We start from the raw sequence: 14,777 nt of genomic DNA on the forward strand, positions 1-14,777 counted from the left end.
GTGTCTTTAGACAGATTCTTAGTAAGACAAGCAAGCAGTGAGCCACAACCAGGTCTTAATGGTATGCCTGCAAAACATAGTGTGTACCCCAGAAAAGTCATCACTGCCTGATGTTATAATGGAAGGGGACTCCATTTCCAAACAGTAACACCTCTCCTCCTCCCCCTTCCTCATAGTCTTCCATATGCCAACAAGTCATCAATAAAGTTAAGCTATAACTTGAACATACCATGGTACAAAATATGTGTATTATGTATGAAATATATTTTGAAGTTAATATTTTTGGGAATGTGGAACGGATTCATTAAATTTACATTATTTCTTATAGGAAAATTTGTTTTGAGTTATGACCCGCCACTGGGAATGGATTAAATTCATAAATGGAGATACCACTGTATATATATTTTCATACATTGGACCTTTGTTATATTTAATATCAGTGCAATTTCTATTATCTGAATTAATGTGTGCTATTGTTCATTCAAAATATGGTATGCGAGCCATGTAGAAATAATTTTTTGGCATAATTTACTTTATTTTATCAGCAATACTTTTATTGGCGAGGCTATTTTTTTCTTATTTTAACACATGCAAACCTAAAGTATTATAGGAAATAATTTTACTTTTGTAGAGGTGACATGTTGTGTTGTCACCCATAAATGCCCGAAGGAGGTTATGCATAATGTGCTAGTGTAATGGGCCCTTTTCCTGTGATAAATGAGGCAGCAACTTGGCGACTCTAAACCAACCCTTCCCTCCATAACCAGCAATGGTTTGCTTTGAATACACAAACTTTCTACACTTTCTGCTGTTTTCCATGCTTTACTCGTGTTACTCAATATGGATAGGGTGCAGCTAGGAGCCAATGCAAGCCAAAATGCTGTGGTGTCAAGGATGGTGGAGGATGCTGGCAAATAAAAAAAAATAATAACCGATACTGTAGTATTCTTGATCATTCGAAAATTAGATTTCATAGAGCCATGCTGAGTTTTTAATACTTAAATGAACATTCAATTTGAAAGAAATTGGTAATTTTTTTTAATATACTGTACCTGTTTTTGCTGGCAACATGTAAAATATCTATCCAGAGCAGTTGCCAGCCATATGTCTTCTATTGAAAATAAAAATATATTTGGCATGAAAATTCAATTCCAGAAATTTTTTTGAGCATAAAATTATACATTTATTAATTTTCATAACATTAAATAATTTTTTTCATAATGTATGGTGCAACATGTTCTACATAGGTTGTTGCAATAACTTATATGCAATTTAATCTTGCTTGAACAAAATAATTGAGACAATATTCTGACTGAGCATTTTGTAATTTTGTTGTTGACATACAGGTATTACTAATTTAGTTCTTCCTGTCCCTAAATGATAGAACATCTTCGTGCATATATAGACACCAAAATGTTGTTAGAGTAAAGGAATCTATAATTTATCCATTCTTTATACGGGTTTCATATCAATTTTATTTTGAATTGCACACAGTATTACTGTATTGTGCTTTCAATTTCTTATTGTATTATATTGTCATAAAGTAGTTATACTGGTCATTTGTGAATATTATGTTTATTGTACTTCATTTCATTACTGAAAATGTAATACTGTAGTATGTATTCTATGTTTACAGGCTACACGCTAACAATATAATTGCTCAAGTAGGAGAGGTTGGACGTAAACCTTCCACATTTGAAGATGCTGTTAGAATTGCTTCATTCATCCTCAACTCTGACTATGATTTTGGTTCTGGCAAACTTATCTATAACAGGTTCAGGTATGTTCAATATACTGTATTTAAAATAAGTAATGCCTTTCTTCATTTAGGAAATAGTCTACCTCAACATTTTATTCCCATATAGAATGTTACTCTCATGCTTAGATATATCAGCTGTTTACTATTAAAAAGTGCAGTTGAAGTCAAGAATTTCATGTTTTGGCATGAATGTTGCATAATGCAGTTGGCTCTTACACATGGCAAAAGTGTGAAAAGACATTTAATTTCCATGCAATGTGGAAATATAAAAGAGTAAACTATGCTAGTAAATAATATAGGAAAATGGGTCTCATTGAAAGGGCCATGTGAAGTTGTAGAAAATATAGAATAGCTAAAAGAGCCAGCATGAATGACTTTGAACTTGTTAGTGTTTCTCCAAGGCTTGACAGCAAACTCTACTTCAAATTGACAATGCAAATTTTGTTTTAAGATGAGGCAAAATATGTAACATGTAATGCTCATGCAAGTTACTGCATTTGAAAAATTAATGAAAACCATTAATTTGTTGAGGTAAGGTAATCATTCTTAACTCTTGTCAACAGGACTGTAGTATCATATGATACAAAAGAACTGCCTTTTTATTCAGCTGCAGCCATTGCAAATGCAGAAAAGATCTCTGTGTATGACTCTCTTGATGCTGACGTGATCCAGTGCTATATGGAGTACTCCCTGGCATCGCTGCTTTTCTATGCACTGAAGGAAGGTGCATGCTCTGAGCAGTCATCAAGGATGACTGCCATGGACAGTGCTACCAAGAATGCAGGTGAGTACATATAAAGGATGTGACTTATCAACATAAAGACTATTAATTTTATACTTGAAAACTATTATTTTATATTTAACATATTCATTTTGGTCAAGGAAAATACTAATCGATGGTTAACCTTTAGTGCTTAACACTATTGGCGACCCGCCGCGCACCCCAAGGGAGGCAGAGTGGTGCACGTTGTTACCTATCGTACGTTACGGCTCGTGATCCTACAGCAGCCAAACTTTAATAAGTCTAGGGATACGACACAACTGCTGTTCTCAATAGCGAATCACCAGTATAACCCCTTAATGGGTAATGAGCATAAAATAGAATCTTCATAGGACTGAAGAATAAAGATACTAAGTATAGATATATACTATTATATTAAATAAATCTCAAAGGCAAACAGATGATTATATGGTCACAATATATCACATTAAAAATATCACTGTAACTTCCAGACATTAAATCAATACTAAGAATAATTATGGCTATGATAGAACAAAAGAACTTAACTCCAACAAGTTGTTATCTCCCCGGCTCCCGTCCAGCTACTGAACTACAATATGCGAGTCAAAAAACACATTGCCTTGCCCCGCGAATAAATTGCCAAAGTTACAATATTTATTATTTCAACAATGGAGCACTACATTGTGACAAGAGTAATCTTAAACTAACTTAATGAATAATTAGTACATATTGATATAGACAAACAAAGCAATTGTTTCTTTACATAGTAATTAAAATATGCATACAGAATAGCATAATGGCATGCACACCCCAGCAACGGACGATCCCACGACAATTTGCCAGATACAGTTCACTCAATTATTATTTCACTCTGTTACCCACTTATGATCACATATAAATCATTAGTTCCCGTGGGAAAACTGATCACACAAAGAAATAAACAATCATTCCCACGATACGCTGGGCCTAACGCCAACACTGTAACATGAATGTGCATTTGCATAGAACATATAAGTATAACAATATACATGCTTGTAATTTACATACAATTATAAATGTACATATTAATATATTCACTTACGTATCTTATAAGGGTACGTAACACTTCCACCTCCAAGAAAAAAAATGCAATGGATTGAAGATCAATGGCATTTTTTCAGAAGTAAAAATGTTAAGTAAAAAGAAACATTTCATTTATGGTACATCAAAACTTCTTGACAAAGCATCAGCAATAACATTTTGTCTGCCTGGAATATGTTTGATTTCTACATTAAATTCCTGCAAAAACAATGACCATCGCAGAATTCGTTGGTTCTTGATTTTCATCATATTTATAAAGATAAGGGGGTTGTGGTCTGTAAATACTAACACTTTATTTCCTGATAAGTAAATCTCAAACTTCTTGATTGACAATATAAGACCCAACGCCTCCTTTTCTACCACGGAATAATTTCTCTGAGCTGCATTAAATTTTCTGGAATAGTAATACACAGGATGCTCAATCTGGTCTAAACCAACTTGAATAAGCACAGCACCTATTCCAACATCTGACGCATCAATGTGTAATATAAATGGTTTATCAAATTGGGGACTAGCAAGAATAGGTGAGGTGGACAATATGCCCTTTAGGTTCTGAAAAGCATTCTGACAATCTTGTGTCCACTGAAACTTTACTTGCTTGCGTAACAAGTTTGTCAAAGGAGCAGCTACTGTTGAAAAATTTCTACAATAACGCCTATAGTATGCACACATACCAATAAACCGTTGGACTCCTTTCTTATTGGTCAACACTGGGTAGTCCACAATGGCTTGAATCTTATCTTGTAAGGGGATAATCTTACCTTGTCCCACCTCGTGGCCAAGATAAGTTATCGTACCTTTTGCCCAACTACACTTATTCATATTTATGGTTAACTTTGCGTTTTCCAACACTGTAAACAAGTTCTTAAGGCCTAAGAGATGATCGGCCCAATTCTTACTGTACAAAACAATGTCATCAAGGTAGGCCCTACAATCTGGCACATCCTTGAGTAAGAAATTCATAAGTCTTTGAAAAGTAGCAGGTGCATTTCTCAAACCGAATGGCATGACATTAAATTCATACGCACCATCAGGTGTAACAAAAGCAGTAACCTCTCTAGCATACTCTGTTAATGGAATTTGATAATACCCTTTTGACAAATCAAGCTTACTTACATATTCGGCATGACCTATGGACTCTATACATTCTTCCAACAAGGGTAAAGGAAAAACGTCCACTGTAGTGTTCTTGTTCAGTTTCCTGTAATCCACGCACAATCTCCAGGTTCCATCTGGTTTTGGCACTAACAAACACGGAGAGCTCCAAGTACTTTGACTTGGCCGAATGAAATCATGCTGGAGCAGATATTCCACTTCTGCTTGCATAATTTTCCTCTTTTCGGGATTCACTCGGTACGGATGTTGTCGAATGGGGGTGCTGTCCAGGAGCTGAATGTCGTGTGTGATGAGGTGGGTCTGGGTAGGAACCTCCCCAAACAGAGATGTATGGTTGTCCAGCAGAACCTGGAACTCATCACGTTGTTCCTCCTGTAAATGACATAGCATCTCCCTGCCATTGGAACTGGAACTGAGAAGTGGGATATTAACAACATGTCCCTCACTACAATTATCCTCAGGTGGTAACTCTTCCCGACTAAAACAAGCTACTACACCAGGTCCAACATAAGCTTTTAATCTGTTAATGTGCACAGTCATTTGGGGTTCTGAAAGATTAGGGTTAATTAGTTTATAAGCTAGGTCTCCCACCTTGTCTACCACTTGGTAGGGTCCTGCGAACTTATGGGACATGGAAGTCCCCATACGAGGTTTCAACACCAACACCAAATCTCCGACATCAAACGACCTTAGCTTAGCTTTGAACTTCTTGTCATATCGTACTTTCATGGCTTGTTGAGTCCTTCCCAGATGTTCTTTCGCCAACTCACGAGCCCGACACAACTTAGCCTTGACCTCACTCAAGTACAATCCGCTCTGATGAACAGAGACATCTCCCAACAACTTTTCTTGTAGCATTTTAAGAGGACCTCTTACTTGGTGACCAAACACTAGTTCAAAGGGTGAACAGCCCAATGACTCTTGTAGCCCTTCTCTAGCAGCAAACAACACAAAGGGGAGATTCTCATCCCAATTACGTGGATGAGTTTCTCCGGTTGTCTTCAGCATTTGTTTCAAAGTCTGGTGGAAACGTTCAAGTCCACCTTGGCTTTGTGGATGATATGGACTGGACAATTTGTGCCGAATCCCTCGGGATTCGCAAAAAGTTCTGAAAACTTTAGAAACAAAATTTCCCCCATTATCACTCTGAATAACTCTAGGCATTCCAAACAACGAAAAGAATCTTTCAAGACACTTGATGAGATTATGAGCCTTGGTATTCCGTAGAGCATAAGCTTCAGGAAATCTAGTAGTCATACACATGAGAGTGAACAAAAACATGTTACCCGATTTAGTCTTAGGTAAAGGACCCACACAATCAATTACAACATGAGTAAATGGTTCATCAGGAACTACAATAGGTTGCAATGGTGCTCTAGGTACAGATTGATTTGGTTTACCAACAATTTGACAGGGTATACAGTTATGACAATATCTGACCACGTCTTTCTTTAACTTTGGCCAGAAAAAATATTTACTTATCTTATGGTACATATTCGTGATACCTTGATGACCTCCCATGGGGTCATCATGTGCAGCCTGCAGGACCTGCCTACGATAATCATTGGGGACAACGAGTTGGGTTCTAATCTCACAATCCTCTGAAGAGGGAGTTCCCTTGGGTCTCCACCTTCTCATCAGAAGTCGATCCTTGAAGAAGAAACCCGTCCCTTCCTCCAATGCATCAATATTATCAGGAGCCTCAGAAATACACTTACTTAAACTAGGATCAGTAGTCTGTACAACACTTAAGGGCAATGACTCAGACTCAGCAGCGAGCGGGCAAGAACCTAGTAGCTTGATCTCTTTTCCCGATTGATCAGAATAAAATGAAGTCATAGCTACTTCGGCCTCACTCTCGACAACTGGCGCACTGGAGACACGCGGGCAAGGTACAGATAGTTCAGCCTCCTCACCTTCACTTTCCTTGTGATTTAGGTTCGGCGGGGCTTCTACTACGGCCTCACTCTCATCATCCAGTCGAGTCATAAAAGAATCCTCAAGATCCACCTCCCACTCCTTTACTGAAGGGGTCCTGGTCTTGGGATCAGCAACCTTAGTGAAGACAGGATTACTCTCACCTGTTTTTCCCATTGATCTAGTAACAACACAAGCAGGGTAAATAATATCATCATCTGCTTCCGGTTGAGCTAATACATTATGGGGTTTAGTTAACATGATGGGACACTTGGGCCCTACAACCATTTGGTTGCCAAAATCATTACCTAGAATAATGTCTACCCCAGGAATGGGCAGTTGTTTACTTACACCAACATTACACCATCCTGAAGTATATTTAGAATCAAGGTTAACTTGCAATAAGGACACTGGTTGCACACTTCCGGCAATACCCTGGAGAAGCACAACTTCACCCAGATCTCGGGTGTCAACATCATCAAGTACCTTCTGGGTAATAAGAGACTGTGAAGCTCCAGTATCACGGAGTAATTGAACAGTCTTATGTCTACCATTAGTACATAATAAGGTACCTGTGGACATATAGGGTTTGAATTCAGCCATCCAATTGGGACTGACTGTAATACATGAAGAATTAATAAGTTGCACTCCTTTACTCATAATAAGACCAGTTGGTCGGAGTTCAGGATGCAAACTAAAACATGAAGAAATCACATGCCCCCTTCTCTTACAATGGGTACAATGTTTGACAGTGGACACACTGGTAGAACCAACTGCCGGTTTAGAATTAGCATTACTAGGCTTAGATGATCCTGGCAATGGAGTAACCATCTTAGGGTTAGTAAGAGAAGAGTTCACGGGAGTAACTGTCGCACCAGGAGGAGACTTATACTGATAAGGAGTACGGTGAGCATTGAAATTTACTCTACGACTAGACTTAGGTGAAGTGGCCATAAACGGGGCCTTAGTCAGCAACTCATGCTCATCCGCGAGCTTTGACAGCTCATCAATATCGGTTACATTCTTTTGTTCTGCCATAAAAGTAGACAACTGGTCTGGAAGACAGGACAATACTTCTTCCATTATGAGAAGATTCTTTAGAGCATCAAAATCAGTGACTGCAAGTGACTTTAACCATCTGTTGCAAAAATTCGTCTTCTGACGAGTAAAATCGGCTATTGTCTGATCCTTGATTCTCCTTAGGTTCCTGAACTTTTGCCTGTGTGCCTCTGGATTTAGCTGGTATGCATTGAGGATGCTTTTCTTTACAAAGTCATAATCAAAACTATGAGCGTCAGGGAGGGATGTGAAAACCTCCTGACTACGCCCCTTGAATTGAGACTGCATAATGGCTACCCACTGATCCCTTGGCCAGTTCATACTGATGGCAATTTTATTAAAATGTGCAAAGAAAACCTCAGGATCTTCCTCATTGAACTTGGGCAACTCTATATACTTATTCATCCTGATGGGATTATTATCACTATTTGTTGAAACATTACTAGTATTTCCATGCCCAGCTGCCATACGCTGTGATTCAAGCCTGAAGTTAGTGTCAGCCATTTGTTGTTGAATCTCTAATTGTTGCTTCTTTGTGGCTTCAAGTTGCAACTCAATTAAACCTCTCTGGTTTTGTGCCGCAATTTCTAAACGCCTAGTCTCCAGCTCCCTTTGCTGAGCTTCAGCCTCTAATATTTTCTGTTCTTTTTGAGCTTCAAGCTCTAATTGGCGAGCTTCTAACTCAAGACGCTTTAACGTCATCTGATCACTCGACTCCTCTCTTAACTCCTCTAGAATTTCTTCATCTAAATCCCCATTCTCAACAAAATGCGTCACAATGACTTTCAATATTTGGGCTTTAACCATTCTATTGCTGGCGGTCAAATCCAAATGATTTGCCATTTGTATTAACTCAGTCTTTTTAAGGTTCTGAATCCCTTCAAAGTCTGGGTGAGCCACCAACGCTGCAACTTTCTCCTCCATCGTTACTAACACTTGGCACTTGATTCACAAAATTAATTAACACAATGGCACTGCACTACACTTCACTGTAAAATTGTCACCACACTGAAAATTCGCTTGGCCTCACTGCACAAACAAAATATATAGGATGACTTACCTCAAAATCGTGAAACGTTGTTACTTGACACAGGAAGGCTTGCTTGGCACATGGAATAGTTCTTAAGAAACACACAGAGACACTTGACACTGGTACCTAGGAAGGCAAGGTTAGATTAGCATAGTTAAGTTAAGTGGGACAATATTTCCCGGCACAGGCCCCCATAACTCTTTGTTACCTATCGTACGTTACGGCTCGTGATCCTACAGCAGCCAAACTTTAATAAGTCTAGGGATACGACACAACTGCTGTTCTCAATAGCGAATCACCAGTATAACCCCTTAATGGGTAATGAGCATAAAATAGAATCTTCATAGGACTGAAGAATAAAGATACTAAGTATAGATATATACTATTATATTAAATAAATCTCAAAGGCAAACAGATGATTATATGGTCACAATATATCACATTAAAAATATCACTGTAACTTCCAGACATTAAATCAATACTAAGAATAATTATGGCTATGATAGAACAAAAGAACTTAACTCCAACAAGTTGTTATCTCCCCGGCTCCCGTCCAGCTACTGAACTACAATATGCGAGTCAAAAAACACATTGCCTTGCCCCGCGAATAAATTGCCAAAGTTACAATATTTATTATTTCAACAATGGAGCACTACATTGTGACAAGAGTAATCTTAAACTAACTTAATGAATAATTAGTACATATTGATATAGACAAACAAAGCAATTGTTTCTTTACATAGTAATTAAAATATGCATACAGAATAGCATAATGGCATGCACACCCCAGCAACGGACGATCCCACGACAATTTGCCAGATACAGTTCACTCAATTATTATTTCACTCTGTTACCCACTTATGATCACATATAAATCATTAGTTCCCGTGGGAAAACTGATCACACAAAGAAATAAACAATCATTCCCACGATACGCTGGGCCTAACGCCAACACTGTAACATGAATGTGCATTTGCATAGAACATATAAGTATAACAATATACATGCTTGTAATTTACATACAATTATAAATGTACATATTAATATATTCACTTACGTATCTTATAAGGGTACGTAACACACGTGACCTCACTACCACCCACAAATGTTTATACTCACTTTTGGCTTTCTGGCCTCAAATGCTGTGCTATGTCGTTCAATTTGGTATCAAATTGTTCACAATAGAATGTTCTACAGGAATATGGGCATATATGAACATAAGTCCTAATTTCCTAGTTTCGCACTAATTTCCCGCCGCACACCACAAGGTAGGCCGAGAGCTCACTACCACAAAAAAATGTTTATACTCTAAAGCTTTCTGGCTTTAATTTTCGTACTACGCCGTTCAATTTGGTATCAAACTGTTTACAATAGAATGCTCTAAAAGATTAATTGCATATAATAACACACATCTTGCTTTCCTATACAGTGGAACCTCAGTTGACGACTGCCCAAGAAGACAAATTTCTTGGAACACGACGTCAAATTTGTCGTAAAATTTGAATTTGGAAGCTGACGATTTACTTAGAACCCTACGTCTGTATGCATATGGGTCGAACGAGCACATGGTGCTGGGGGCGTGGGGCAAGGTGCTCTCAATTTGTTTACAAGTCTATCGCACGTAGTAACGACCGCGGCCACGTTTTGAATTGTTTGTGAAGAATTTTATTGTTTGCTGCTTTTTTAACATAAAAGTTCTTATTATATACATCACACCATGGGTCCCAAGATGGATGGATGGTAAGAAGACTGGATGCATGGTGAGGGGACTGGATGGATGGTGAGGGGACTGGATGAATGGATGGTGGGGGAACTGAATGGATGGAGGGACTGGATGGATTGTGGGGGGGGACTGGATGGATGGGTGGTGGGGAAACTGGATGGATTGATGAAGGGACTGGATGGATGGTGCGGGAACTGGATGGATGGTGAAGGGGGACTGGATGGATGAAGGGGGACTGGATGGATGGTGAAGGGGGACTGGATGGATGGATGGTGGATGAAATGGATGGATGGTGGATGAACTGGATGGATGGATGGTGGATGAACTGGATGGATGGTGGGGGGACTGGATGGATGGTGGGGGGACTGGATGGATGGTGGGGGGACTGGATGGATGGATAGGAGGGACTGGATGAATGCTGGGAAGAACCTCCATCCCCCATACCTCACCCTCCCCACTACCTCCATCCCCCCACACAGCCCCCTCCCTGCTACCCCCATACTGCCACCGAACCCTCCCCGCTACCTCCATCCCCTCAATGCAACCCCCCCCCCCTCTGCCCCCCCCCCCAGCTGTACCCTCCCTGCCACATCTGGATCTTATTAATATAGAAGGCTTCCTTCCTACCAACTGGTGGATTGGAGGCAGACTGCCTCAGACTGCTGCCTGATATTAAACTCTTGTTGTTTACTGGCTGTGAAGGCCTGATTTACTGTAAATGGCTGAATGACTGTAAATGCATAAATGACTAAATGCTTAACTAGTTGCTACCACAAATATGAATGCTTGAAATGCATGACTAACTTGTGACTGGTTTTGACTGGCTGCCACATACGAGGCAGTGAAATGTTTGAAAGGAAAATTAGAACCAGTGATGCAGATATGAATGCGCGCAAGCAGGGGATGGAGCACTATCTCCCCCCCCCCCATCCTCCTCACCCTCCCTATACACAAACACTGGTCCTCCCTCCCTCACCGTCTCCCATACGCCAACAAGAGTCCTCAGTAAAGGTAAGGTGCAGTTAAATGTTCTTATTTTATTTATGGTTTATATTCATACTTGATTGTTTGGTATATGAAAAAAAAATATGAGTAGTATTCTGCATAAAATGTATTTTTAAGTTAATATTTTTGGGGGTGTGGAACGTTTTAATTCAGTTTACATTATTTCTAATGGGAAAATTTGTTTTGGATGACGTGTCTATGGGAATGGATTATGATCGTGAACAAATATACCACTGTACTTTAGACATCCTTGCACCACAAGGTAGGCCGTGAGTTGTCAGAGATCATAGGATCTCTGACAACGGTCAGCGTTGGTGACTGCCCACGCCTCGGGGTTGGGATGCCACGTGGGGTCTATAGAGAATGGGAATATAATGGCGCACATTTTAAAACAAGTCTCATAGTATTCGGACAATAAATGGAATTTTTACAAATTTTTAAATTATTGACGCCGTTTGCATCATGCTGCTCCGTGGTTTTGTTTTCTGACGGATATACCGGCATTGGGTACCGAAAGTGTTAATGTTCTGCTCTGTCACCACTGAACTGCTGCAGCAAATTCAAATTTGCTTGCTGCTGCAGCAACAAACTTCTGTCCTAAATGATAAATGTCTGGATGAACATTTCAGGTTTGTTATTCTCATTGAGATGCATTTGGCAAAATCACATACCAGTATTGCAGTAAACTTTTTTTTTTTTCCACCCACTAGACTAGTAGAATTATAATATTGGAGCAAAAGAGGGTAATTTGCCTCGTTCACAATTATTCCTCATTAATTTACTAGCCAATTTCTCACTTTTTGGAATAGGGAAATAAGGGTTAAATATTTCCAGACACCTGTCCTTTCATAATATTTTCCAAAGTATTGTATCTGTTGTTGTATGTTATTTTATAGAATAGTTGTATGCAGAAGTGTGTATCTGTATAAACACAATTTCAGGTGAGATGATTGACAAGCTGACCCTGACATACAACCGCACCCGCCAAGCTGTCATCACTGGAGAGCTGATCGAGATCATCTCGGGTGCTGCTGCTGTTTAAATATCTGAATTTGCCTCATTTCATGATGGGAACTGTACTCTTGTAAAGTATAATATTGTCTTTGGTAGAAATTTTTCCTAGCAAGAAGTTACTAAATTGAGGCTACGTGAGTTACTGCCATCACTATCTTCAGTTAAGGGTTTCTTACCAATGTTAAAACTTGCTTCCAGTGTAACTATACATACAAACTCAATATTTGGTATATAACATGCAAATTCTCATTGTACATCATGTACCAACAAGACAGAAATGCGTAATGTGGTTTATGTGTCGAGTTTCTTAGAAGTATGTCTCAGCCCAAATAATGAGTAGAGTGGGATTTTTGGTTTTGCTCTACCAAAACTTCTGTGTAACTTTGCACATAATCCAAAACCCGAGTGTAGAAAGAAGCATGCACTATGAAATTTGTGTTGTCTGTACAGATGACTGGAAAAATGTTTGGTATAATAAAATAATATTAATTCATGTTTGTTTTTATCTCTAAATGATTTAAATATTGAAGTAGGAAAAAACTAAAGTGCTCATTGATTTTGGTGTAATTAGTGTGTTCCCCAAATTAAGTAATTATCAGAAAGAAGGCTGGGAAGAATATGTAGCACTGTTGTTGAATATTTAAAGGTGGCATTAAATGTAATTATGGATGTCATTATGAGAACAGAGGGACCTTTACCTTGCGATGATTTCAGGGTTCAACGTCCCCCCGGCCCGGTCCTCGACCAGGCCTTCTGTTGCTGGACTGGTCAATCAGGCTGTTGGGCATGGCTGCTCGCAGCCTGATATATGAATCACAGCCTGGCTGATCATATATCCTTTGGAGGTGTTTATCAAGTTCTCTCTTGAACACTGAAGGATCAGCCAGTTATGCCCCTTATGTGTAGTGGAAGCGTGTTGAACAGTCTTGGGCCTCTGATGTTAACCGAGTTCTCTCTTGAGTACCTATTGCACCTCTGCTTTTCAATGGGGGGTATTCTGCACATCCTGCCATGCCTTCTGGTCTCATGTGATGTTATTTCTGTAACAAAGAAAGGACAAAGGAAAGCAATATCTAAGATTTTTCACTTGATTATATGGAACTGTGCTTAGTTCTAAAAAATCTGCAATGTTCATGCATTGTGGGGAATGCAATAAGAGTACCAGCTTGAGACACTGAACTTATTTATGGGGGTAGAAGGAACAGGGCTCTCTTGTTATTGGGTCATGTAGCCCACTGGTGGCAGATTTTAGAATTATAATAAATTTTTGGAGGTGCTTGCCATTTTGTGGTAATAAGGGATCACTGGGGCCCAGTCTCAGACTAGGCCTCCTGTTTGATGAGTGTTCAAATATTAAAAATTTCTGTTGGATATCTAGTCTCTCAAGTATTTTTTCCAATGGAGTTGTATAATGTAGAAGCCACAGAGTCCTTTTGCACACATCCCACTACTCAAAACCATTGTTTACTGATTTTTACGTAATACAAAATTGTTCTCTGTAAATGTTGGAAAGATCAATGGTTAGCTTTAAAAAAAAAAGTGACACTTAGCCAACTATATATTGGTCATACAAGATTAACCCTTGGACATTTGATGAAAAAAAAACTTACTATAGTGTTATAATTTTGTTCTGCTCGGTGACACGTCTCCTAGAGAGCCCAGAATTTTTGGGAGGATTTGTAGTCTTTGGGACGATTCGGCTACATTTACTGTATAGTCAAATTAAGTTTCACTTTGCAAAACATAATTTGACTAAAAGTTGTCGATTTCATAATTAATTTACTGTTTTAATACATTGGGCAACATCCCCAAGAATTGAAGCTTGTCTCGAGCAGTTGATCCTGGGTGTGAATGGAAACTGGTGATGTTTAGCATCTAGTTGAATAATGTGTGTGCATATTTTAGAGGCCGGCGAGCAATGTTTCTCTATGCAATTTATCTTCAAAACAAAGGGGCCCAGATGTTACATGCAGTAGTCTCTGCCCCTCATTCATGAAATGAACTTTACATGATCACTGATACAAGTTGACCAGACCACACTAGAAATTGAAGGGACGACGACGTTTCGGTCCGTCCTGGACCATTCTCAAGTCGATTGTGATGAGGTAGGGACAGGCAATAAATAGGCAAGAGAGAGCTGAGGAGGAAAGTCAGGTGTAGGGGATAGTAGTAATGGAAACTGCAGCAGGCCTATTGGTCCATACGAGGCAGCTCCTATTATAACCACCGAAGGAGAAATAATAGGAAAAAGAAGAGGATAGCAAGGGATCCAGGACGGACCGAAACGTCGTCGTCCCTTCAATTTCTAGTGTGTGGTCTGGTCAACATACTT

The 14,777-nt window shown here is 39.2% G+C and overlaps 1 protein-coding gene across 3 annotated transcripts in view; it reads left to right on the forward strand.

Moving 5' to 3' along the window:
- The window catches only part of ATPsyngamma (ATP synthase, gamma subunit), a 34,005-nt gene extending 21,069 nt beyond the window's left edge, over positions 1–12,936 (forward strand). For all 3 annotated transcript variants that reach the window (XM_045728941.2, XM_069321642.1, XM_069321643.1), the window contains exons 4-6: positions 1,637–1,780; positions 2,323–2,543; positions 12,373–12,936. In XM_045728941.2, coding sequence (XP_045584897.1) covers positions 1,637–1,780; positions 2,323–2,543; positions 12,373–12,473 — 466 coding nt within the window. In that variant the 3' untranslated portion in view covers positions 12,474–12,936. The remainder of the gene's footprint in view (positions 1–1,636; positions 1,781–2,322; positions 2,544–12,372) is intronic.
- Positions 12,937–14,777: the final 1,841 nt, after the last annotated feature.

Source organism: Procambarus clarkii, chromosome 10, assembly GCF_040958095.1.
Source record: "Procambarus clarkii isolate CNS0578487 chromosome 10, FALCON_Pclarkii_2.0, whole genome shotgun sequence".
NCBI classification, from domain to species: domain Eukaryota; kingdom Metazoa; phylum Arthropoda; class Malacostraca; order Decapoda; family Cambaridae; genus Procambarus; species Procambarus clarkii.